Source organism: Lolium perenne, chromosome 1, assembly GCF_019359855.2.
Source record: "Lolium perenne isolate Kyuss_39 chromosome 1, Kyuss_2.0, whole genome shotgun sequence".
Taxonomy (NCBI): Eukaryota; Viridiplantae; Streptophyta; class Magnoliopsida; order Poales; family Poaceae; genus Lolium; species Lolium perenne.
Window position 1 is genome coordinate 73,636,638 of NC_067244.2, and position 27,547 is coordinate 73,664,184.

The 27,547-nt window shown below is 38.5% G+C and overlaps 1 protein-coding gene across 1 annotated transcript; it reads left to right on the forward strand.

Annotated features, from left to right (window-relative positions):
- The first annotated feature begins 712 nt into the window (after positions 1 to 712).
- Positions 713 to 26,199, forward strand: LOC127297364 (probable metal-nicotianamine transporter YSL3). Its single transcript, XM_051327676.2, has 6 exons — positions 713 to 1,201; positions 2,432 to 2,601; positions 9,771 to 9,868; positions 9,968 to 10,102; positions 19,082 to 19,268; positions 24,936 to 26,199. Exons 1-6 carry the CDS (start codon positions 865 to 867, stop codon positions 26,064 to 26,066), a joined length of 2,058 nt encoding a protein of 685 aa, XP_051183636.1. The 5' UTR covers positions 713 to 864; the 3' UTR covers positions 26,067 to 26,199.
- Positions 26,200 to 27,547: the final 1,348 nt, after the last annotated feature.

Genomic DNA, 27,547 nt, shown 5'->3' on the forward strand with positions numbered 1-27,547 from the left:
GTGTAGTGACTAGTGATGTTAATGACAACCGTGTAGTGACTAGTGATGCGATGACTTCGGCTTCCTTTCGTCCTCGGGCTCTCTATGCCTAGGCGAGTAGCGACAAGAGAACTGATTAGTCAATTGCTACGAACCCAAGCTGCTTGTTCGTCTCCTACGCCTGGCAATCCCGGTCGTATCCTTGGTGCGGATCGTCACTAAATCAGCGACACCTAATATAAAACAGAGGGAGTATAATTTAATTTTAACTACATTATCTTAAAAGGGGTTGTAAATGCAAGCAAAATTCATACTGAAGTACATCGTAATTTAGTATAAAGTACTGTGATGCACAATGGCATCGATAGTCCATTAATAATTTAATCTCTGTTGCCGATGTGGTAAAGTCATTGTCCATTTCTTGCATGCCTCATCGTCCACATTTTTTTTTAATAAATCACACGTTTTTTTTTCACCATGACCAATGATCTGATTTAGTGAAGAATGCTAGCCTTTATAACCCTGATTTTTAGTGATTTAGTCATATTTACCCTTTCATGAAACTTACATAACTAAACATATGCGCTTAACCCCCCTCACTCCCTAGTGTCATGGATCGTTCTAGTTCCTGGTTAGCACTTAGCAATCATGGATACATTCATCAATCCAAGATCGGCCCGTGGCTCAGTTCCTTCGTACGGAGTACTATTTTCGTCGTCCGCGCTACACTCCCTCTCCACCTTTCACCACTTCCAGCTGCATGTATGGTCTTGGAGAAACTAACCAAGAACACAGCGTCACTTCCCAAATCCCCAAAGAATTAACCAATCCAAATCCCCAAATTGACCACGGTGGAGCTCGGGCGTGCATCCTGGGTACCTCGCCATGGATGCAACGATCGGAGATCCGACCGTAGCGTCGTCCGTGGAGCGGGTGTTCGAGAGTCAGCTCCTGCCGGGGATATGGGGGCAGGTGACCTTCCGGTCGATGGCCATCTCGGTGGTGCTCGGGACCGTCTTCGGCTTCGTTGGCCTACGCATCATGATGAAGGCCGGCATCATACAGGCGCTGAACTTGCCCATCAACGTCCTCAGCTTCTTCTTCCTCAAGTGGTTCATCAACCTGCTGCGGGCCTTCGGCTTCACCACGCTGCCCTTCTCACGCCAGGAGAACGTTCTCATCCTCACCACCGTCACCACATGCCTCAACGTAGCAATATCCGGTAAGAATCATACTCATATATCAACAATGCTAAACTTACGAACTGTTTTCTACATGATATAAGTTAAGGACGGGCAGACATGGAGATCATGGGAAGATTTTAGTTCCTAAAATCACGGGAGGCAAAAGATTTGCACCAACAGAATTGCTCCACCTCATCCTGTAAATGTTTCCCGTAACAGAGTTCCCGAACTCTACCATATATTATTGTTCATATATACTACATCCGTTACAAAAATAAGTATTTTAGTTTTATGTACAGATGTATCTAGAACCATTTTAGTTGTAGATTTAGCTGCATCTAGATAAAGTTGCGCAGTTACTTTGGAACAGAGAGAGTACCTTTCTTTCTAGCAAAAAATAATTTTTATCTTCTGTTTTCTTTTTTTTTAAATGAACCATATATACCTTGGTAATTCTGAAAAGGGAAGTGTACATTCTGAAAATGAACCATATAATAATAATACTCGAAACAAGAGTAAAGAAAGGTAGAATCAGACCAAGGACTATAAGGTTGAAATTGAAACAAGTTCCTGCTTTTTTTTTTTTTTGAAAGGAATACTGTAGAGGAAGCCCCTACAGTGATTTTTTTGAAATTATAAGAACCCAAATTTGCGTCCCTGGAGACTTGAACCTGGGTGGCTGGGTTGTACATCCACTTCCCTAACCAAGTGAGCTAGGCTCACTTCTTCAAGTTACTGCTTATACTCAATCTTCACTTACTCCTTCAGATCAGAAATTACAAATAAGTGAGCTCTGACAATGTTTTCGAAAATGTTTTCGGACAGACTTTTACTAGCTCAGCCACCAATATTATGTTAAATATCTACTCCCTCTAATACATATTACTTGTCTCTACTATGAATGTATGTAGAAGTAAAATGTGTTTAGATACATTCATATTAGCAACAGTTAAAATGGATCGGAGGGAGTAGTTAGATTAGAAATTTGAGTATCATATGTACAGTTTTGACTCAAAAAGTAATTCCAGAATCTTATGATCTTGTAAGTTTCCACTTATATTATAGTATAAATTAGTTCTCAAAGTTTCATGTTGAAACTACCAGTATCTAAGACGGCAATTCCTCCATTTCAATACAAATAGTGTATTACCTTTTATTAGGACAAGACTTTGACCAATAATTACTCTCCTAACACACTTCCAGCCAACTTTTGAGTTTAATAAGCACTAATGTTGGCAATTTTATGTTACCTTTCTTTTCTTTTCTAGGTGGCTTTGCGAATTATGTGGTCGGAATGACTTCTCTTGTGGCCAAATCACTTGGAGTAGAAAATCCAGACCCAAGAGATGTTGTTGACAACTTTCCGACGGGACGATGGATGTTGTTCCTTTTCGTTATTAGTATGGTGGGTATTATGACTAGCGTGCCATTGAACAAGGTAATCCATCTTTCAAATTTTTATTGTTGAGAATCCACCTTCTATATTGGCGCATTTATGTAATCACATGCACATCATGTGCGACCTAGGTAATTTAATCTGGTTCTCACCAATTGAACAATCTTCAACCACCAAAATAACATCAGTTAGCATTCGGGAAGAAGAAAAGAACTTTCCCCGCATGAAACATGATTTTCAAGCACACTCAATTTCTCAGCTTGAAAGTGGAAATGTTTCAAATTAAGAGTACAGCTTAAATATAAGGATTTTTTCACCACCTCCATTATCCTCAGCTCGCTGCTTGCTAATAAAACTTCGAAATGGAAAATAGAGGGAATATGATTGTTGGTGCTGCAATACCACAAATCCTCTCGCTTGCAATCTTAATATGGTACCAAACGTTGTAGGTGTCACCTTGGCATGTACGGGTCACTTGCATGATCAGTTACCAAACTCCTTAGAGGTGTGTCGCACATAGCTTTTTCGGAGAGAACTTGCATATCATCGTTTTTGGTGCTTCAACGCGCCTGGCTACAAGGAAAAAAGTTCAATAAAGAACACTTTATTACTTAAAAGGTTTAAGAGATCACACCCGGTCTCTGCATATAATTAGAATGCACACATCCACGCAGATCCAAAGTATTGACAACCAAAATAAAATAACAAGGTTCATTACAAGTAATAATGAGAGATACTTCGTAGCACCTATGCATGGTGATGGAGGTCCAATCCGAAGACAGCGCGGAAATCCATGTTGAATAAAAACATTCCTCGCCGTGTCCTCCAACCGAGTAGACGTCTTCATAAACAGGTCTCGGTTCTCTACGTAGCGATGATCATAAACGGAGCAAAGCTTTATACCGGTAGATAACCTACATGAGAGAAAAACAACGTGTATGTTTAAGGAGCAGTAGCACTTTATTATATATACGTTAATAGTTTGTGATTAAATATATATATATATATATAAATAGCTAGAAAAACTAAAGTTACAACAGTATACAAAGTTTGGTATCCAATTTTCAAATTGGGAGTAGCGCTTGTACTTTGCCCTTGAAGAACCATGCATAGATCCTGTTTGAAGTTATTGCATCTATAAATATTGGGACAAATTATTTCCAGACTATTGTCATTTCTGATAACCCAAATGCTCCAGGAACCCAGAGGATCAATTCCATATACACAGTTCACAGTAGCGTTTCTGAGATCAGCCATGCAAGTCAAAGCATCAGCATTCAATTGTGGATTCCACTCAGGGTGGCAACATAGTTTAGCAAACAATTAACGTAAAACATGTGATCCCTTGTTTCAAGGAGTGAATCTCCATGCATGAGTATCTGGAAATCTACATATACATGAGAGTATCTTGTAGGAAAATAGTTTTTCTCTGTAGCATATACATTTTGTTAAGTATGTCTTTTAGTAAAAAAACAAAATAAAACTTTATGCTTCATTTGATAACAAGATGTCCATATCCCCTTGAAAGCAGTGTGAATTTTAGAGTGATCACAGAAAAACGATATGCCTTGGCGACAGAGAAAGATCCAACTATCCTTAAGATGGGAGCTCTTCATTTTGTCAGTTTGATCATGTAGGAGATGGAATTGCTCATAGGCCTAGGACTAAAGAGGCTAACGCGAGATATAAAATAACCTTTGTTGCTGCATCAAAAATCTGATGGATATTCTTGGGTCATTCAAAAATAATAATAGGTGTGAATAGGGGTGCATAAGAGATCCATGAATCCAAGAATCATTTTGTAGCTTAATTGTCTATTTGGAATGTATAGTACATGATGCTAATGTTTTATAGAAATCTGAGGCAATCTCTCCACTAGAAAGAACATTCATTTTGCCTTGCAGGAGGAAGATGAATCTAATAATAAACTTCATAAATTAATTTAGCCCATGGGAGAACAACCTCAATAAAATAGAGTATATTTTTTAGAAGGGCCAGTTCTGCAACTCAAAATCAATTCAACCAAATCATCCATTTTCCTTTGACCTACAGACCATGCTCCATGCAACAAGTGGGATATGTTTTATTATATCTTCCCTCTACAACTGCAATCTCTCTAAATTTATTGAGATTCCAAAATTATATTTTAGGACCGTTAAGGAGTTCAGAGATAATGTGTGCATGGATGGCGGAATCAAATTAACCATTTGAAGTATTTCCCTGTTTAGACAATGAGAACAACTCTAAAGTCCCATCTCAATTTTTTTTAACTTGAGTAACAAAGTTGATGAGGACATCCAGGCAGCTTGGTACACTAGGACAGCCCGTGATACGATGATTAAGTCTAAGGTTGTACCAGTATTTTATCGTAGTATTATTACTAGGAAATAATGTAGCCAGATCATGTGGTGGGCCATTTAGGATTTTTAGTGCCTGTGGGTTTGGGCCTGTCCAACCCAACTAGGGCTAGGCCCATAGTGGGGCGCCCCAGCCCAATAGGGGCAGGCCGGCCACCATCCCCCTCATATAAGGAGGTGGTGCAGCTAGGGTTAGTAGATCAGGTTAAATCAGAATAATGTAGAACCACGAGTTCAAGTTATCACCGTTCCTATGGGATCGGCGTGTGTGACGACATCTCGGACGTTCGTCAAGTTATCCATCAATAAAGGCGTGATAGTTCTTGAGTCTGTCAAGGGTGATCGTGCGTGCGAGAAGGTCCTCGAACTATCGAGGGTTATCGAGCTTGGCATGTCTATTCAGCTTGAGGTTTGGCATTCTTCTTCGAGTTGCTTGTCGGATTGGCGTTCCCCATCTTCAGGCCACGTGTATCGCACACGTGGTTGGGAGAGTTATCGGATCCAATAGATCAAGGAGGTGCACCGTGAAAGATCGGGCCAATGACCCGTATCAACTTGGTATCAGAGCGCTAGGTTGATCATGGTGCAATTTCATTGTTGCTCGCTGTTGTTTTTCTCGATTTGGAGTGGATACCATTGGGTAATCTGTCGCCAAACTGTTGGTGAAGATCGAGGAAGCCTTCGTTCATGCGGAGGACGTGGCGACAGCAAGGAAGAGGAAGAAATTGCGAAGAACAGAAAATTCGCGAGGAAGGAGAAGCTAGATCCGTCAGGCGGCCGGCGCCACGACCGGCCCTACCACCGACCGGGCCGGCACCACGGCCGGCAGACCGGCCCACAGACCAGGTGCTTAGGTGCTATGGCCGGCATGGCCGGCTTCTAGACTGGGTGGACCGGCCAAAACTGGGCCCAGCACTGGTGCCCGCCGGGCCAACCTCCAGGGAGCATGGACGACTCACTCGGCGCCCAGGCCGGCCCACCGGGCCCCAGGCCGGCAGAACTGGACCCCTGGCCAGCCAAACCGGCGCCCAGGCCATCAGATTCGACGTCCAGGCCATCAGCTGCTTCTTGCTGCTGTTGCTGCTGCTTGTTCGTCATGGAGGAGAACAAAATTTTCAAGGAGGAAGGCACTAGTTTCTCGGAAGGGTGCATACTCAGGTGTTTCAGTTTATTTGGATCTAAGGTGGACATGAATTTGTTCTGTTTGTTTTGGGTGATATGCATGGTGCGCTGTCAGTTGCACTTGGAAGGATGCTTGTGTCTCAATCAGGTTGATGGCGTCGAAGACCAAAGGGGCGCCAAGGTCAAGTCAAGCTAGTCGAGAGGGAGGATGAGGTGTGGAAGACTGGCGAGGCTTGCGGATGAAGACCGGCGATGTTGCTTATCTGACGCCACCCTTTTTCCAGCAGACCCTCACGCGTTGGGGACAACGCTTCTTGAAGGGGGGATGATGAGGACATCCAGGCAGCTTGGTACACTTGGACAGCTCGTGATACGATGATTAAGTCTAAGGTTGTACCAGCATTTTATCGTAGTATTATTACTAGGAAATAATGTAGCCAGGTCATGTGGTGGGCCATTTAGTGTTTTTAGTGTGTCTGTTGGGTTTGGGCCTGTCCAACCCAACTAGGGCTAGGCCCATAGTGGGGTGCCCCAGCCCAATAGGGGCTGGCCGGCCACCATCCCCCTCATATAAGGAGGTGGTGCGGCTAGGGTTTAGTAGAACAAGTTAAATCAGAATAATGTAGAACCACGAGTTCAAGTTATCACCGTTCCTATGGGATCGGCGTGTGTGACGGCGTCTCGGACGTTCGTCAAGTTATCCATCAATAAAGGTGTGATAGTTCTTGAGTCTGCCAAGGGTGATCATGCGTGCGAGAAGGTCCTCAAACTATCGAGGGTTATCGAGCTTGACACGTCTATTCAGCTTGAGGTTCGGCGTTCTTCATCGAGTTGCTCGCCGGATTGGCGTTCCCCATCTTCAGGCCGCGTGTATCACGCACGTGGTTGGGAGAGTTATCGGATCCAATGGATCAAGGAGGTGCACCGTGAAAGATCGGGCCAACAACCCGTATCAAAAGTGTTGCATTCTTGTTTAGCAGGTCACACTGATTTAAAAGATAAGTGCAAGACAATATTCCTTGATTACATTGCGAAGTAGAGGTATGAGTGGTAATATTTTACTCAGAGAAAAAGTTTGATTTCTGACAATTGACTTCGAGACCATTGATGCAGAAGTTCATCCAAAATATATTTCATATGATGAAAATGATTGATAGCTAGTGGCATTACAGTAAGAGTTTCCTCATCATACAAGATCATTGGAAAGTTACTACATGATGTGGGAGGGAAACAACTCTCTGCCAAAAAAATCATTCATGGTATTCTTTAGCACACACTGTAGGAAGTCAGCAGCTAGCACAAAAAACAGAGGATAGAAAAGATCCCCTTGTTTGACCCATCTCATGCGCTTAAATGGTTTGATTGGGACTCCATTAACAAGAAATGTTTAACTACTGTAGCTAAACAACTTTTCAATCTAGGAACACAACTTATCTCTCAAGCACTTGTGTCTGAGGATGTACAATATTGCTAGGAGCTCAACCTTGTAAAGTCCCTTTTAATAATCAAGGTTTAGGGTGATTATGTACATAGGACAGCGATGGATACCAAATCTTGGTTTTTTGTAGTTTATCAAGCAATATTTCTTATGATGAACAAGTTGAAGAATTGAGATCCAAAGCTCCATAGTCAGAAGCGTTGTCGACAATTTTAGTGTCATTCAGAAGAGAAATAGGCGTAAAGTCCTTAACTATTATTGCAGAATCCTTCTTAGGATACAAGTGACAAAAGACCCATTAATGATTTGATAGAAAGATTGCATGGGTGAAACTGATCAAGAACATTCAAATCTTGGTGGATTATATGACAGCACTTTTTTTGAAGAGATCAGCAGTAAAACCATCTGATCCAAGACATTTGTTAGCTGGCAGTTTTTGAAATAATCTTTCAACTTACGGGTGAGTAAAGGAGAGATATAAGACTCAGAATTTGGGATTACGGTGAAGAAGTTAAGACAAATCAAAAAAAATCATGGTGTTCTGACGGATCAAAAAAATTAATATGACTATGGGAGAAAGATGGCCTTATTTTCATAATCGGAGAATCAGACTCCTTGCCCAATTTCTAGGCTTGAAATTTGGTTTCTCCTATGTTGATTGTTTGCTAGTGAACAAAAGAATTTGGTGTTCTCATATCCTAACATTACCCATTTAATGTTTCCCCTTAGTTTCTGACGAAGCTTTGTTAAGTGCTCCTTGAGGGTAATTATGAAATTATATTATTTAACTGAGTCAACTCTCCCATATAATTATGTCTAGCAGTCCATTTTTTGGAGAATTTATTAGGGGTTTAAGTTAGGCTGAAATTCCTTCCACACCATCCCCATAATAAGGATTGAGTCCAAACATATTGCGTCGTCGGTAAGAGCTCTCCATATTCCATCCACAAGTTCTCAAAATATAAAGATTGGAGATTACCAAGTATGAATTTTAGTTATACATGGAGTATGACAAGAAGTTGGCATTGCCAAAGATTGCGCAACTATGTATAATAGGTGGGAGTCCACGCATAGGAGGTAAAAATTAGTCTAATCGTTGCAAAAGGGGAATTTTCTATATATTGATCCAAGTGAACTTGCTTTCCTGTAGAGCTATTTCTACCATCGCAAGATTACCGACTCACTAATTAAGATATATTGAAAATAACGGCATTCCTAGAATGTATCAACCAGACAAGAAGACACATGGTCCAAGACTTGGAGAGTAGACGATGCTCATGAAAAGACAGAAGCTTTTAGTCTCCATGGATAAAAGGAATTGAATAACGGCAGACGAAGTAAGAACCATTGGTGCATCCACCCATTGTAGTATTTTTCCATATTGCCTCCAAGTTTAGGAAAATGTGCTCGGATCAGTTCGCTAATAGATAGCGTCCCACGATATGAGAGCAATCAAATTTCCTGAACATTTACCATAAATATTTAAAGATGGACAAGTTCCGAGATTATTTCAGCATAATAATGATATTATATTTTTTTTCCATAATAGTACTCCCTCCATTCAGAATCATCTTGCGTTCTAGGTTTAGTCAGAGTCGAAATTTGTAAATTTTAACCAAGAACATACGAAAAAAATATCAACATTCTAATACTAAGTGCATACTCCATATGTTCCTTAATATAAGCATAGGCATGGAAATTAAAGAACGCACATTGAGGAAAAATTACACTAAGTTTGGGCGTGTTTACTACTGAACAAATGTTGTGAGAAAATAGAGAACTTCACATAAGATAAAGAAATGTAAACTAACCCCTTAAAAAATTGTTGAGACAAGTGATGCAATGCAACATACTTTATATTCTGGAAAAACTTCAAAAAACTATATGGTTTATATTTAGGAACTCAGGGGGTATAATTTAAATTTACTTTATGATGATTCCAGTACAATAAATTCTATACTGTAGGTGTTGATATTTTTTCCTAAGTATTTGGTCAAACTTTACAGAGTATGATTTTGGTAATCCTAAAACATGAGGTAATTATGAATGGAGGAAGTAACAATAATGATCATAATTGCACAACAACGAATGTGTACTTAAAACCTGCAACGCAGGGCCACATGTGGTCTTTGCCCCAGGTAGATAGCAATATGTTATTTTCTTCTTCATAAACATATGTGAAATGCAAAATATACACTTGAAATTAAATTTAGGAAAAAACTTGAAATCGTTTTTCTTTTAAGCAAAAGTCAAGATGTCTCTCCACTAATGGATTTCTTCCTCGCTATATATAGGTCATGATTGTTGACTACAGGTTACTTTTCCCAACAGGAACTGTCCAAGCTCACCTAATAAATAGTTTTCACACCCCTCAAGGAGCTCACGTAGCAAAGTAAATCAAAGTTCTACCTTTCCTCCATGCAAAACTCCAAACCACAGGTCAACTGTGTTCATCCTGGATTCTTTGAACTAATTTTCGTCATTAATTTAGGTTGCAGGTTTCGACTATATTCAGATTTTTCCTGGGTAGCTTTTCTTGGACTGTATTCTCATGGCTATATAGTGCAGGCGACAACTGTGGATTTGCCAACTTTCCAATGTTTGGACTAGAATTATACAAGCACAGGTATCGTAAAAATAAAAACCAAGGTTTCTACAAGATATTACATATGCATGGTACAGTTTCAAGTTTGTCTCAGTATAGTTTATTGTAATAATATATATCTCATATATATTCACTAGTATTTTTTAAACAAAACTATTTTGAAAGAAAATTGTCATTTATAACACCAATCCTTCTGCGCAAGTACCAAAAAATATTTAATTTTCAGGGGGGACTTTAGTTTCGGAAGTTGTTTGTTCATGATATGTGTTGTGAAGTGTATATGTGGATTGCCTAGCCCTTTCCATCAGTTCGGACTTTTTGTTCAAGTGGCTAGTGCATGAAGCTTAACATGGTATCAGAGCCCTAGGTCTCGAGTTCAAATCCTGGCTTTCACATGGTTTTCGCAATTAAGCCTAAAAATTGTTGTTGCCCCCCTCTTTAGCCACCGCTGTTTCGGTGTGCTCTTCTTCTTTCACGTGTTGACTTTCTCTTCTCCCGTCACACGCGAGTGGGGGTGTTGTGAAGTGTATATGTGGATTGCCTAGCCCTTTCCATCAGTTCGGACTTTTGGTTCAAATGGCTAGTGCATGAAGCTTAACAATATGGACATCAATATATATGCACAAGCACCTCATATATAGAGAGTAGGTATAATAGTAGGCTTATAGCCTGCTTATGTGGCATTTTTGTCTACGTGGAGTAGAGAGACATGAAAAGTTAAGGGGAGTGGACTCTAATGGCTATAAGCTGGCTATAGATATATAACAATGACTTATAGCCAGTAGTCGACTACACTATTAAATTTGTTCTAAATGAGTGAGAACTTCCATTTGTCATTCAAGTTTCAATGGTATTCATCTTAATCTTGTCATAAGTTAGTTTTAGCAAGTCTTGGGAGCAACTAATTCCAGGCAACGCTTGTATGCAGCTTGATCACGGCAAAATGGCACATTAGGAGAAATGATACCGACACCTCTACAATCATGCATGCCATGCTTATTCCGCACTGCATTAAACAAATTTGGGCGGTCATAGGATAATACGCTTCACGCACTAATATATCTTTTGTTGTTCACCGCTTTGTAATAAAATAAAATCTGACCGGCGTATTGGGTCTACAAATCAATGCATAGTGCCACTATCAAAGCAATCACTGGAAATGAGGATCCTCTTAAGCTTAGGGAGGATCCTAAACAACACACATTCGTCTATTGTTCATTCCGAGGGGCCTTTGAGCCAAAACAAGCGCAAGTATAGAGCACTACTCCTCCATGCCACGTTAAGTACTACGACAAGCTTTGCCCGGCTCCAGTGATGGAGGGGTGAGGATGGTGGCGCGTCTTCGGCTCGCGCTAGTGTTTTTAGTCGTCGCTAGGTGGTACAAAGACCTATTTATATTTTTTATTACTTTTAGGGTTGTTTCTACTGAATGACTATTAATAGATCGGCGGAATTTTCGCAAAAAAATTAGAGAATCCTTACTGAGCAACAAGTTGATTAATAAGGAAGCCTACCACCAGTAGAAAATTTATTTCCCAAATTGTTGAGTCTCTTTCCAATTTTCTTCTACCCCTTTTGTGTTATTTTATTTTCAAAAAACGTGTTGAAATTTATATATTGCAGAGTTAGAGTTGTCCCATCTCACAACGAGGCAATTTTATACACGGGATTGGTGTTTGTTTATCACCAAAGTTTAAAATAAGGTTAACTGATACAACTAATATTCAGTCTAGGGAATTACTTGAAAGCACAAAACAAAAGTTATTGTCCTTTTCAAGACAATATTACATGAAGAGCATAGTATCATTGGCACACTCAAATAAAGAAAACCATGATTTGACCATCTGGCTATGCTCACTAATGAACATGTACAAATTATCCCACTATTATTGGGTTGATCTTATTTTACAGGGTAAAAACCCTCTCTAACGGTTTACCACATCCATGGGATGATTTTTAGACTGAAGGCGCACGTGCCCAGGTTTAAATTAATAAAGCCCCTCGGCCAACGGTAAAAACACACAGCGTCAAGCCGGCTTAAGGTTTTACAGACCCGCCCTAAGGCAACAGTTTAGACAAGTTCACCAAACGGCCCAAGAAACGTACACACAGACTGCACACAACGCTTCCATTGATTACTACCTTACGGGTCAGCATTCTTCGAAGAGGTCTTGATGTAAACATCCTTAAGGATCGGAGCACGATGACCTTGTCCAGAAGCAGCAACACCTTGGGTTTACAAGGCCTCAACTGCTGCAGCAACAACATAGTTTTATAGATGCAGTTAGCAGGTTGTCTGGAAAATTTAGTCTCGATAGTGAATTTGTTACCCGTAATCCAAAGCACCCAGCTTTGGGCCGCAAATAAAATCCAAAAACATTGTCTAGATTTTCCCTTAAACCTCCAATAAATAGCGAGGAGATCAGCAAACAGGAGGGGTTCCAAGAAACCTGCAACATAGAACGCGCACCACACCAGACAAACTAGGCTAAAGGTAAGTTAAAGAAAACACATCTTCGGGCTGGCCGCACAGCACATCGATATCGTCAGATGGGCCATGGCGCTTATGTATATGATCTTTCGATGGTAGGAGGCCCTCCGCCAATGGCCAAAGGAAGATTCTAATATTTAGGGGGGTGATGAGCCCCCAGATATCCTTTGTGTGTGCTATGACCACTTCATGATTTAATTTTCGGTAAAGAGAGTGTGCCGAGAGTACATCCCCGAGGGTTCTAGGTCCCAGGAGTTGTCCCGGTCCATGGAAGGGGTCGGGTTCACAATGTCCTGAAGCAAATGGGTCCACTGGGTTGTTTCCTCTTGTCCAAAGTTTCAACAAAATTTAATGTGCCAACTCCCACCCTGGCGAGGATGATTGACACGTATGTCAGGTCCGAGGAGTTATCAAATAGTCCACGGAAGCAACATTGAGATGGGCCTCTCTAGTCCACCAATTAATCCAAAAGCGGACACGACTACCGTAGCCTTCTAAATACGAGCCTCTAGTTTGATATAGTCATGATTTTGTGAACATTGTGCCAAAAGGGAGACCCTCCTAAAGGGTTTGAACTGGAAATGTCATTCGCCACAGGGTAGTTGGCTCTGATAATCCCTAACTAGAGTCTCTGGTCAGGTGTCTCCGTAAGCAACCTCCAAACGCACTTAACCAACATGGAAATATTCATTAGTTTAGTGTTCATACTATCAACACCCCCCCCCCCCCCGGTATCTTGGTAGGAGAACCTCTGGCCAGTCACCCAGTGGTACTTGTGTTACTCACATGTCCCTTCCATGCCCTGATGCTTTTCAAAGGCAGAGTGAGTACCATTCTCCAACGGGAAGAGGACGCCATCAGATGACTTGTCACTACAACATGACAGACGGATCGCGGCAGCTTTAAACACCGAGACCCGCCTGTAATCGCCTCACTCGCGCTAGCACAGCAAAAAAAAAAGGCGCCAGTGATGTCAGGAAAACTATAAACCCGATGCTTCTTTTCGCTTGGCACATCACAGATAGGCTACACATTCTCGTTCGTAGTGCTAAAGTTGAAATGCCTTGTTCCATAAACAGGTAGTGGATAATTTAGTGTCGTGGACAGATACAGTGCAGCACAAGAATATGTCTTCTATGGTACATCTTTTACGGCACTTAAACTAATCACAATCAATAATTTATAATCAAATGATATATTTGTTGTTTCGTAGAGTAATTTCAATTTCATAAAGAGAATTTCCATTTCATTATATGATATAAAAATTGATATATAATACATTGATATTACAATGCAACGGGTTAATTAGAAAACTAATGAAACAAAACAACATATTCATGGTATTCATCTTCTCTATTCTGCACGACATTTTCCGTGCACATATCCGGAGTAGTAACTCGTCTTTGCGACCGAAGAGTACAACCTTTTGATCTCTTGTTGGATGCGAGCAATCCTTTCAAAGCGCTTCGTGTTGGTGAATAGGTGCTAGATCTAAAAACAACAACTGATTTTGACTAAAGAAAGAACAAGGAAAACACGACATGTTGACGAGATGAAGAACATACCAGGGGTACGGGAGGGGCACCGGGGGACTATGCCACTGAGACGGAATGGGAGGATTGCACCGCAGGAATGATGCAACAAGACTCCGGCACGGCTTCAGGGCGAGGATGATTGACATGTATGTCAGGTCCGAGGAGTTATCAAATAGTCTAGGGAAGCGCACATTGAGATGGGCCTCTCTAGTCTACCAATTAATCCAAAAACGGACACGACTACCGTAGCCTTCTAAAAGCAAGCCTCTAGTTTGATATAGTCCTTGATCTTGTCAACATTATGCGAAAAGGAGACCCTCCCAAAGGGTTTGAACTGGAAATGGCATTCACCCCCAGGATAGTTGGCTCTGATAATTTTTTAGTGGAGTCTTTGGTCAGGTGTCTCCATAAACAACCTCCAAACGCACTTAACCAACATGGAAAAATTCATTAGTTTAGTGTTCATAATACCAACACCACCCAGGTCTATTGGTAGGAAAACCTCTGGCCAGTCACCCAGTGGTACTTGTGTTACTCACATGTCCTTCCCTGCCCTGATGCTTTTCAAAGGCAGAGTGAGTACCATTCTCCAACAGGAACGCCATCAGATGACTTGTCACTACAACACAGCTGGCGGATCGCAGTGGCTTTAAACAGCGAGACCCGCCTGTAATCGCCTTGCTCACGCTAGCACAGCAAAAAAAAGGCGCCAGTGATAACTGTGTCAGGAAAACTATAAACCCAATGCTTCTTTTCGCTTGGCACATCGCGATAGGCTACATTTTCCCGTGTGCATCGCTAAAATTGAAATGCCTCGATCCATGAACAGGTAGTGGATAATATAGTGCCGTGGACAGATACAACAGCAAAAAAATATGCCTTCTATGGTACATCTTTTACGACACACCTAAACTAATCACAATCAATAATTATAATCAAACGATCTATTTGTTGATTCGGAGAGTAATTTCAATTTCATAAAGAGAATTTCCATTTCATTATACGATATAAATATCGATATATAATAAATTGATATTACAATGCAACACGCTAATTAGAAAACTAATAGAACAAAAAAACATATTCATGGTCTTCATCTTCTCTATTATGCACGACGTTTTCCATGCATAGATCCGGAGTAGCGACTCGTCTTTGCGGCCGAAGAGTACAACCTTTTGATATCTTGTTAGATCCCGAGCAATCCTTTCAAATCGCTTTGTGTTGGCGAATGGGTGCCAGATCTGAAAACAACATCTGATTTTGAATGAAGAAAGAACAAGGAAAACACGGCATGTTGAACATACCAGCGGTACGGGAAGGGCGGCGAGGGACTGTGCCACATGGACGGAATGGGAGGATTGCACTGCAAGAATGGTGCACCAAGTCTCCGGCGCGTCTTCAGCGACTACCACGGGTTTGGTGACTACACGGCCATCGTGGACAGCGTGGAGGTTTTTTCTCTTGGGCCATCTCCTTCGGGTTGAGGGATTAGTGTGGAAGTGTGAGATCTAGGGTTTGCCTTATTTAGTTTGACCGGATCTAGAGAAGTGGAGAGTGCGGCGAAACGAGTGCGGAGTGGGGGTTAGGTCAACGGTTTTGTATTATATAGGATACAGACTGGAAGTGGGATTAGAGTTTGTTTTATGGGCCCTAAAACTAATGTTGCCAACTATGGCGGTCATGATTTCACATAGGATCCATATGATTGCCCATGAAGGACATGCTCGTCTCTATAATTGTGGGTCGCCACTTTGATGACGTAGGTAATGTCTATTCAAAGTTTGAAACTTTCAAAATATAAACAAATCATCCATGTAACATGAAATATTATTAGTTCGAACACAGATAACGTTATTATAATATAAAGCTATCAACATGCACGAAACACACAACGATATTATAAATTTCAGAGACCTACAACCTCAAAGTGGTGGGTCACATCAGTCAGTGATATGATGTTGACCAGCCAACACGTTGCTCACGATCCGCGGCGCGCTACTGTGTGCCTCCTTAATCTACCACGACATAACGTGGTGTCGGGCATTCTTGCCGACGACCACAGCGTAATTTTCTGTCGGCATGGCATCTAACATGTCAAAATTCTGTGTGCTTTCTTTGCCAGGCACCGTCAATGCCCATCCGCCGACAAAAATATTTTTGCAGGCGACTGCTGCTTGTGTTGTCCAAAAAAAATCTACCAGGTATGGTGGCTTTTTTGTAGTGTATATCAATAATCATGTGTCCATGGGATATGGGTGTCAAACCAAACTCACGTGTGATAGGCCTCGTCTCTTTTGGTTTGTATTCCTCAATCGGTGATGGACTGTCGTGTTGACATGTTGTTTTGGGTAAACTAATCTATATGTTACCACATGATTATAGTGAATATGGCAAATTCCTAATAGTGGCCATATCCCCTGCACATAAATTTGAAATTTCTGAATAAATACCACTAAGTTTTTGCACACACACACACGCACACACACGCACGCACACACACACACACACACACACACACACACACACACACACACACACATGCACACATGGATAATTCACATCATCATCACATCCATCATTTAACTAATTGTTCGATCTCACAAAAATAATATCAGCTTAGAGAGTAGAGAGCGAATAGATTTGTAAGCACTAATTCCATATGTGAGGTTTGAGATGAGACACCAGCCAAGACATACTTGGGTAAATATCAATCGACAAAGAAATGGACTAGCTCACATGTTAGCTAGGTATAATCGAGAAGTTGAGTGGTAGTGCATTGCTCATTATACCTCTAGCACGTATGTTGGGTGTGAACCCACCTGATTGTAACGATAGTTCTTCTAACTAATCAACATAAATCATTTAAAACACAAAGATGATATCACTATTATTTTACATTCTAATGAAACTATCAACAAAATATGAAACTAAATTAATGATTTAACATGAAGACATCATATACAATGAAAACTTGAGAAACAAATATGGTGTTAGATATTCTATACAACTCTTTTCGATGTCTTCATTACTTTGGTGCCTTCTTTTTGCTCTCTTTATTACAAGGCTACATGTCTTCCTAGACCATATAGTACCTAGCTATATGCCCTACAAGAGGTAAGTGTGAACTTGGAGTGTACATGAGTTGTTCACCTGACTGCTCACTTGCCTAAATATTTGACCACATGAGACGAATAAAATAACATAAACACAAAATAAAAATATCACTTTCAAGATGTTCCTTTTTCAGTAATTGCATGGAATTGTTGGAGACTTTAGGCGATTCTTCATGACATCGGTGTATTTGTCTACAACTTAATTTCGCTAAGTGTGTACTTGTGACTCTAATGCAATGAAGGAGAATCAACATTCATCCATGGCGTGAGGGGTGTTAGTCACAAAATGAAAGGCCACCTCCCTCTAGTAGAAAGAGTACTCTATGATGATTGCAAGCACATGGATCAATGTAGCATCTTTCGCCGAAGTATTTTCTAGGTAATTATAAAAATTGGGGAGCTGATTTATTTCCCTCTTTCATTCAACTACACTTTTCATGGTATTTAGCTTCCCTCACACCCAAACCAAAGTTCAAAAGTTACACTACTTTTGTCATCTTCTACCGTGGCATGACACTTTTAGGTAAAGTATAATATAACAAAAACATATAAACAACATTAAACTAAAATGTCACTCAAGTAATAACATTTTGTAGGAAAAAGGGTGAATCATGTGCTAGGCATCCCACGAGACCTCCTCATCATGCCCCTCAGACAACTAGCATACACATCACCTTTTGTTATCATGAGATGGCAATCAAAGGTTTTTTCATGGTGTGTGGCATAAAGATAATTGGTGTTCATTACTCCCTATAGCCAACGGTCAATGAGAGAATGGTGGTTTCGGTCAACATAGCATCCCTATTTCACATATCATCTACTTGGTATGAATCCAAGATGTTCATAGGTCGCTAACAATACAAAGTAACGACCTTGTGTAATATCACACAAGATAACAAAATCATAAGATGATCACCTTTGTCCTAGATACTTGGAATTACTCAAGAATGTAAATGTATAGTTGGGTATAAGTTTTTGGAGGGCTAGTTACATTTCATCTTTGGCTCGCTCAGACTATTTATAATCTAATAGTAACTTGGTTTAAAAAATCTCTTGTGATTAGAATAAGCTCATCAAGAACTTTATGATCTGATATGTCCATCAAAATAAACATTATATTAGCCTAATGTTTGTAACATAAATCTAACAAAATAAGCATAATGAATATTAATTATGTAGTTATTCATATGAGAGTTTCTAGGTTTATTTATCAATGTGGAATTTCACCACAATAATTGAATTTGAACACATTGAAACTTAAAAAATAGGTTTAGATGCACTGATAAGTAGCGAAGTCAATTAGAATCTATGTCAATTAAGCATGGCTTTTATTCAATTATTTAATTTGTTTTTTCATAATTCCTTGGTATATCCATTATTTGTCTGGAATTTGTAGCACCCGTAATAGAGTGTTTTTCCTTCACTTTTTATTTTCTTCTATGTTGTCTGGTGCATGGACATGCACATATACAAAGTAAGTATATTGTTTTCTTGGGTAATCATGTATAGTGTCGTGAAGAAAGATGAGGTATATGATTGGACCATAGTTTACATTATTTTTTTATCCAGCTTCATCCTACTATAAGACATATAATTGGAAATACTTGTTTTTATTGATTGCATGGTACATGTCAAACATACAACATATTCTTACACACAATACAACACTAGTTCGTCTTTTTGTTCAAAAGTTTCACCATCCAATTGGAAATTCTTAAGATAGCTCTAGAGCTTTGTTTTGATTTTGATTTAACTTTGATATATAGCTACATATTATTTTTTAATAAATATGTTGTATGAAAAAATGTTTATTGGAATCATTTGTTGAATGACTAATATATGATGATGGATGTGTCTACAGATTCAAATTTGATTTCTCTCCAACATTTCTCGGCGTTGGAATGATTTGCCCACATGTTATAAATCTCGCTCTGCTCTTCGGAGGCATCGTATCTTGGGGATTAGTATACCCTTTTCTTGAAACAAAACATGGAGAATGGTATCATACTGAGAGTCCTTCGAGTTTGCAGGGAATGAATGGATACAAGGTATGTACAAGAAGTTAATATTGTACTTACTAATTGTAAAATGAAAGAACACATACATTTCTTGCTCTAGCATATTTTATTTTTATTTATATTTGAAGATATCTTGCAAACAATCAGACCTTTGGCCTACATAATAAGGGTATAACATAAACTTACATTTTATCATTGTAATATTTGAATTAAATGGGTACATGTTCCTTGTGTTTAAGTCCCACTAATGAATCTTTACTCCACAACATTACCTATTTTTCTACCTACAAATGGTAGCTATAAGAAAAATAAATTAGTAAATCCTTCAGATCCAATTAATATATGTTTCACAATTTACCATTGTAATTGTCCCAAAATAAAATTATTATTGAAGATGACCAATTGGGATAAAGTTTAAAGGGATAAATTAATCATACATTCAGCTAGATATATGAAATTTTTCGGCCTATATCCATTTCAACACCACATGGATCATGTATATGAGTACATAACCTTTAGGTCGTATGAACTAATGTAATCTAAATAGCTTGTTAGTTACTTAAGGTTTATTGTTTGGCATATCAACTAATATCTTTTTTAGACTTCGAATAATAAAATCTCATGAATGAGATTTATTTAACAATATAAGATAAATATATTTGGTTTCTGATGAAGATTGATGTTGTGTGAGTAACTAGCTACATCTACATATCCGCCATAACTAGGAAATATTCTATGCAAAACTAGGCTTTTAAGATAAACTAGCTAAAACTCGTGTGTTCTTTTGGATCGAAAAAATTAAATATTCGCATTTCAAGATATATTTTAACATGATCAGAAACAAAAAAAAAACTCTTTAAATAAATTTATCTGATAGAAAATTATTATAAATGGTATGATACATATACTTTTAAATAATTTTATAATGGAAAACAACTATCTTTTGTTGAGTAGATTTACAGTGAAAATTGCATGTGTTGGTCATTACTCCTAGCACCAAAGTAAATAGCTCTTTGCTGGAGACGAGTGTTTGGACTATAGATTAATTCACACAAACTAAGATCCGGTTGCCTAGAATGATCTTAATCTCCCAAAATATAGGACAAGCAATACAAGAACCATAAACATGAGAGTTAAATTCAATTGCCGAATTTGGGGCATCCACTTCAATTAGCACCATAGAATTCCCTCTTGTTAATGTCATGAAACATGGTGTGCCCCGCCATAGCTTCAACATACAACGTGTCATGGGGGGTACGCTTGCATATACATGTACAGGTGAACAAAAAATTCTAGTAGTATCACGCAGCATAAAGACACATTCAACACTTGTTGTTGAACCATCACAAGCACCATAAATGTTTATTTTAGAAGGTAGCTCAGCCTAAGAAGGATGACATTGGCTAGGATCATGCACAGCCAACTTCAACTATTCTGGCTTCCGAAACATGTTCTCTAACTCTAATTTTGAATTTTTGCAGGATAAAACAAAATCTCCTCATTTATGTTCCGTTCATTCACCTTATTCCCTACACCCCATAAAGCGAAACTAAAAAGTGGATATTTAACCAAGCAAATAAAAAACGATCAAAACATAGAAATACAAATCTAATTTAAAAAATTAAAGTATCCATTAGTTACACCTCCGACATCTCCCCAACTAGGAAATTAGTAAAGTTTATGGAACAAAACACGAAGAGACAATACCACATAAAACAAGAAGTGTAAATAGCAATTTAGTGCCTCTTTTTATTCAAAAAAAATCATAGGAATTTTAGATTCATCTTAGGTATTTTTCTTGTGGTGGATTTTACCTCTGGAAAATAGTATAACATACTCCTCTATTCCTAATTATAAGCCATATAGTTACTGGTACGGAAATTAAAGAATGCAAATTTCAGAAAAATTACACCATGTTTGGAGTGGATTACCCGTAGGCAATTAACATGAGCTAATAGAAAACTTTGCATAAGATAAGAAAACGTAATCAAATTTCTAAAAATATTGTACATATAATTGGCGCAATGCAATACACCTTATATTCTGGACTTTTCTCAAAAAACTATATAACTTATATCTAGGAACGAAGGGAGTAATATTTATTGTAGATCTAGATGCGTGGCACGAAGGACTTAGGAACCTCGCTGACATAGGCATCCCGAATGGGCCTGCCGAAGAAGCTACCCGGGGTTTCCTGAAGGCCCACGATCCGAAGAATACGAAGCCCGGAAGCCCATTGAAGTGTCGGTATGGAAAATAGAGATAGATTACGAATAAAGAGATATGTAACTATACGGGACGAACTCAGAGAGTCTCTCGATATTTGTAACTTGTACGGCATGAAACCCTCGGCTCCGACTACTATATAAGGGAGAGTCGAGGGGTAAAGAAAGGATCGATTTCATTATCAACACAACCCTAGTTTTTAGCAGTCGAGCACCTTTTCGGCTGAAACGTTCGAGATATATTTGCCCTCTACTTTCCGCGAAACCCTAGTCTCTACAACTTGTAGGCATTGACAAGTTAATCCCTTGTCAATTCGCGCCGTCTGTGGGAATTGGAGGCGACAAGGAGCTCATCTCGATGGCATCGTCAACATCTTCGACAGCATCGTCAACTTTATCGGTAGCAAGCAACGCGATGGACGGAGGTAAACAGATCAAAACTGGTCTCGTTGACATAGGTGGTGACACGATGGAGTAGGAAAACGTGAGTGGTGGAGCTAGAATCTGATCAGGATTCTAGGGCATTGCCCTTGAAGTGAGTAAAGATGAGAATGGAAGGGGCAGCGGTGGTGGAGCACCTTACACATCGAGGAGGGACGTGAAAAGAGAAATAGTTATTCTTGATGTAATGCGCTGTATCTTATGAGGATATGTAGGGATGATGGATGAACAATAAGGAAAGAGAGGGTCAGCATTAGGGGGGCATTGTCTTGAGACACCAGAAGAAACAAGCTTAGGAGACAAGACCATGTATGAGTCACCATCATCAACTACTTTTTAATATTAAATATTATGATACTTATAATTTAACGGCGTAAAATGATTTGGTAGGAATCATATCTGCCAAACAATCTTCGGTTCACTAACTAATGTATGCTTAGGGCCCAACACATACTTTTTAACTTCCTCGGGTCCATATTAATAGTTATAAAATCAGTGTCATCCTAATGTTGGGTGTCCTGTGTCGATGAGTTTTTTCACAATAATTTCTCTAAATTATCGAGGATGTATATGTTTTAGTCCAATAATATTTTAATAGATCTAGTCCTAGATAATTATTTAAATCGGAGAATGCTTCCATTATGTCCTTAGGTTTTTCAATGGTTTTGATTAAATAAATTTTAGAAATGCGACTTGAGTAGTTAGCTTCATAGCTTGACATTATACATCATTTCTCTAATACATACTTTATTCCATTGAACATATGTTTACAACTTAAATGAAAATAAAGTGGCGATATAAAAGTTGGGATTAAACCGCATGTTACAATTTATGTTTGCTGCTAAGATATTGTCTAAAATACCATTTTCATTTACACCCTGAAAAATATAAGTTCTTCATGATGGGACTTTGCACAACCTTCTCGTAACCTCAATTTTCTCACTAATGAGATATGTCTCCAGTTATCATACCTACGGTAACCAAGTATGCTCAACAATAGTTCTTTTATTGGGGTATGTTAATCTTTATTTATCTCGTTCTACTTTTTCTGATTTTATTTAACTACTCCATCCGTCCAAAAATATGTGTCCCAATTTTTGTTTTCTAAATACAGATGTATCTACAAATAAAATGTGTCTAGATACATTGTCCCAATTTTTCTAGATACGGATGTATCTACAACTAAAGTGTGCCTAGATACAGATCTCGTTTTAATTTTTTGATTTTATTTAACTACTTCATCCGTCCAAAAATATGTGTCCCAATTTTTTCTAGATACAGATATATCTACAACTAATGTGTGTCTAGATACATTCTCCCAATTTATTCTAGATACACATGTATCTACAATTAAAGTGTATCTAAATATATATGTATCTAGATAAAACTAAGACACGTACTTTTCGACGGAGGTAGTATAAAAATTCCATGAAGTTCACTATTATATATGTTATTTCCTTATGTATCCATACTACTAATGTCTTAGAGGAACCAAAGTTAAAAATCATATAGTTTTCTAAGTTTTGTTCTTCTGTCTTACCACATATAGTTGTGTTATTTCCCTAAGTCAATGTGTTCTCCATAATTCAAAAATATGGTTATGATTCTATATTTTTGCTGTCACATTATCAATTGGATCATTTAAATTACAAATAGGGGGTTCCTCCCTGAGAGAGATAATTTTTGAACAATATGGGTCATAAGATCAACACTTTGCCTTAATTGCTTCCAAATCTCTTGTAGCATAGTATATAAGAATGGGATAGAGTAATACCATTTTTAATTATTTGATGTCAATATACTCGTCATTCATCCAACATTTTTCACCAATTAAAAAAACATGTGCAGAAATAAATAAATAAAAAATGTGTGTTGGTACGAGAGAAGTCGCGACAAAAATAAAGTAACGAAATGGAATATCGTATGAAACATTCAATAATCTAAGAGGATAGAATTTTGAATCACATGCTAGATAACTTAAGAGTACAAAATATATAGCACATACACGATTCATATGACGTTCTTTTATTTTGATCGTGGAACATAGGGATGTGTTGTAGTATTTGGATGGTTCCCGTAAAATAAATCAGCTTGGAGGAATGACAAGATTGACTGGAGAGACATGGGATAAAGTTTATTAGTTTTCCCAATAAACCATATGAGTTTTGGGCTCGTGTTGATTTCCTATAGAATTAAGAGCATAGAAATGCATCTTGTATAAACTTCAGTGCTCAATAATATGGCTAGGAGGCCTTGTCAGAAAATCCTTTTGATTAAACCCTATGAAAGTCTATGGAAAATCTTAACCTTCTAAAGGGTCTTAATTCATCAAGTGGGTGTGAAAAGATGTTGGTGATGGAAAAGATGTTGAGGTGTGGTTTTTGTCGGTGTTGTTCATGGGTTGTGAAGAAACCGGAAGTTTGTGTGTACTCATGGGAACATCTAGGTAGTGATGACTAAAAGATGTGATGATCATGTTATAAATATAAGAATGGCGCCCGGCCAAGTCTTGATATATATATTGTAGTTTCAGTAAAGAGGTGTATCTTAAACATAATGGGCATAGTTGATCTTTAGTCAAAAATAGTTAGCCATTGGATCTTCAAGTAACATGTCCCCACCTTCAAATCGTTCACCTATTAACTTCCCAGACCCTCCCCCTCCTCATTTCTTATAATCTTTGCCTCAAATGACCTAGTCAATATGGTACCTAACCCAAATATGAGCTCCAAACTTTTAGAAATCATCAAGAAAAGACTTTAACTATAGAAGTAAGAAAAAGTAGCTAGAATCCAACAAATTTGTATTATGGTTTATTTACCATCTCAAGCATTTACTTTGAAACAATATTATAATTTCCATTGCATATATCAATTTTATTTTTACAAATCATTTTATAATCAATACTAAATTCTACTAGCTTTTCACGTGTGAGAATGCTTAATCTTCAATGTTTTTTATAATTATAAAAATATAAAGTAGGCGAGGCTAACAATAAAACATGGGGCTAACTCTTTTCAATATTATGCAGGTCTTCATTTGCATAACAATTATCATCACGGATGGCTTATTCAACTTCCTTACAATAATTATCACATCATATATTGACCTTAAGCACAAACAGGAAGAAAATGATTCAGGGTTGAGTAGCTACATGAAAAGGCATCCTAGCCTTAACTACGATGAATGCAAAAGGGTTGAAGTATTTCTTCAAAATAAAATTCCTCTAACTATATCAGTGGGAGGATACATCGCGAGTGCAACAATCTCTATAATCGTTATCCCATGGTTATTCGATCAGATAAAATTCTATCATGTTGCCACATTGTATATTATTACGCCGGTCATTGCGTTCGCAAATACATATGCAAATGGACTTACAGATTGGTCGGTTGGATACACATATGGCAAGTTCACAATATTTGTCGTCGCGGCATGGATTGTCAAGGCGGGTGCAGTTGTTGCTGGCCTTGTAGCTTGTGGAATAATGATAGCAGCTCTTCATATTTCTTCACAAGCAACACAAGATATCAAGACAGGTTACATGACACTAACCTCAGAAAGAGCTATGGTAATTGGGCAAATTGTGGGTGTAATCATTGGTTCTATTGTTAACCCATGCATCTTTCTTGCCTTCCAAAAAGGTGAAAAACCCAACGTTTCTATTGGATCTCCAGAATCACACTTCCCATGTCCTTTTGCTGGACTATTTCGTGCCATTGGGGTGATTGGCACTGGAGGAGTGAAAGAGCTCCCTGATTATTGTCTTGCAATGTGCTTTGCTTCATTTTGCATAACAATTGCCACAAATGTGCTTTCATTGGTATCTCAGAGAAAAGGTTGGAGAATACACAAGTATCTTCCTAATATGACGGTGGTTGCATTGCCATTTTTTGCGGGGCCTGACTTCACCATAGATATGTGCCTAGGTAGTGCAGTGTTGTTTATCTGGACTAGAATGAATAGTAGAAGTGCAGATTTGTTGTCCTCAGCTGTTGCAGCAGGCCTTATATGTGGAGAAGGACTATTTGCATTGCCATCAGCGGTACTCGGCATATTCAGCGTGCAGCCACCAATGTGCATGAAGTTCTTTCCTAGTGGAAAAGAAGTTGATGTGGTTGATTCCTTCTTAAATAATTTGGAAACACCTACAAGGACATGAGAAATGTAATTATAGGAAAAATTACATAATTTTGTAGGTTACCAGGGAGATGAACTATGGATACTTATTCTTAGACTAATCCAACAACTAATTCAATTCCATATCTTAAATGGGTCGCAAAAGATGAAAATATATGTTGTCTATGGACATCTATGAAATTTTAATCATGGTGCATTCATTTGCATCACATAGCGAACCGTATTTGATAGAAGCTGCATATTTCTGAGATGATTTTTTTATGAACTACGTTATGGTATTCCGAGCTGCAAAGTTGGGATATTTATTTTTGGAAGAAACAAGGAGAAGGAGGTTTGCTTGGGGCTATCAGTTGTTACTTGTGGACTGTTTGCATCTAACCACAAATGAGAGTCTCCGGTTCTATCACTTCTATCAGCTTCTTCTTCTTCTCCAACCAAGGCCCAAGAAGCACGTGAACGGATCAAATAACGGTTCCGGTATCACACACTCAAAATCATGAATTTCAACCCTAGTACAAAAAAGTGCCCCCATTATCCCGTAAAAAACATCTTTATATTATGGGATGGAGAGAGTAGATGAGAGTCAATATTTTTTGGACCAATCTTGCGTCTTCTTCCCCCTCCACGTTCTTGCTTCTTGTTCCTCTACCTCCTCCAAGTCGCTACGTCTTCACTTATAGGTACGGCCAGATTGTTGCCTTTCCCCACGGGGGGGTGTGATAGTGGAGTTTTTATGTGCCTCCCGAGCTTAGAGACATGGCCATGGTACAACAGAAGTTGTAGAAGTGTGTTGAAATGGGTCTTCACTGAGAGTGGATAAATGGATACCGAGCTACCTATAGCTCTTTATTTTCAAAAAATCGGAAATAACATTTTCAAATTAAAATTCTGAAAGAAAAAAATCCTGGATGTAGCCAATGATGTAATCTAGAAACATGCAAAATCTCAATATCTCAATGTGAAATTATTAGTACTTTAGGCTACACAAAAATGACAAATATGTAGATCTGAGAATAGTGAATAGTGCACATTTCAAAACTATAAAATCTGTCAGATTTTGTCATTTTTGTGTAGTCTACAATACAAAGAATTTTACATTGAGATTTTGCATGTTTGTAGATTTCAACATTGTCAACATCCAGGATTTTTTCTCAGATTTTTTAAAAACTTAAAACTATGATTTCTGAATTTCTGAAAACAAAGGGCTACATATAGCTCGGTCTCCGTTTGTAGTTTTCGGCCTTCACTGATATAGTTTGGAAACAGTGTTTAAAATTTGTGGGTCAAAGAAAATGTTCAATGTGAATATGTGATGCACCTCCTTTCCAATTTAATTGTTTGCTAAATTAGAAGCAACTCGTTAAGGTTATACCTGCCTTGCTAAATCTGAGATATCATGGTACTATCTATTAGTTGATAAATCTACTCCGATTCATATTAATTATCTCTAATATGAATATATCTAGATACATTTTAGCACTAGATATATCCATACTAGTGACA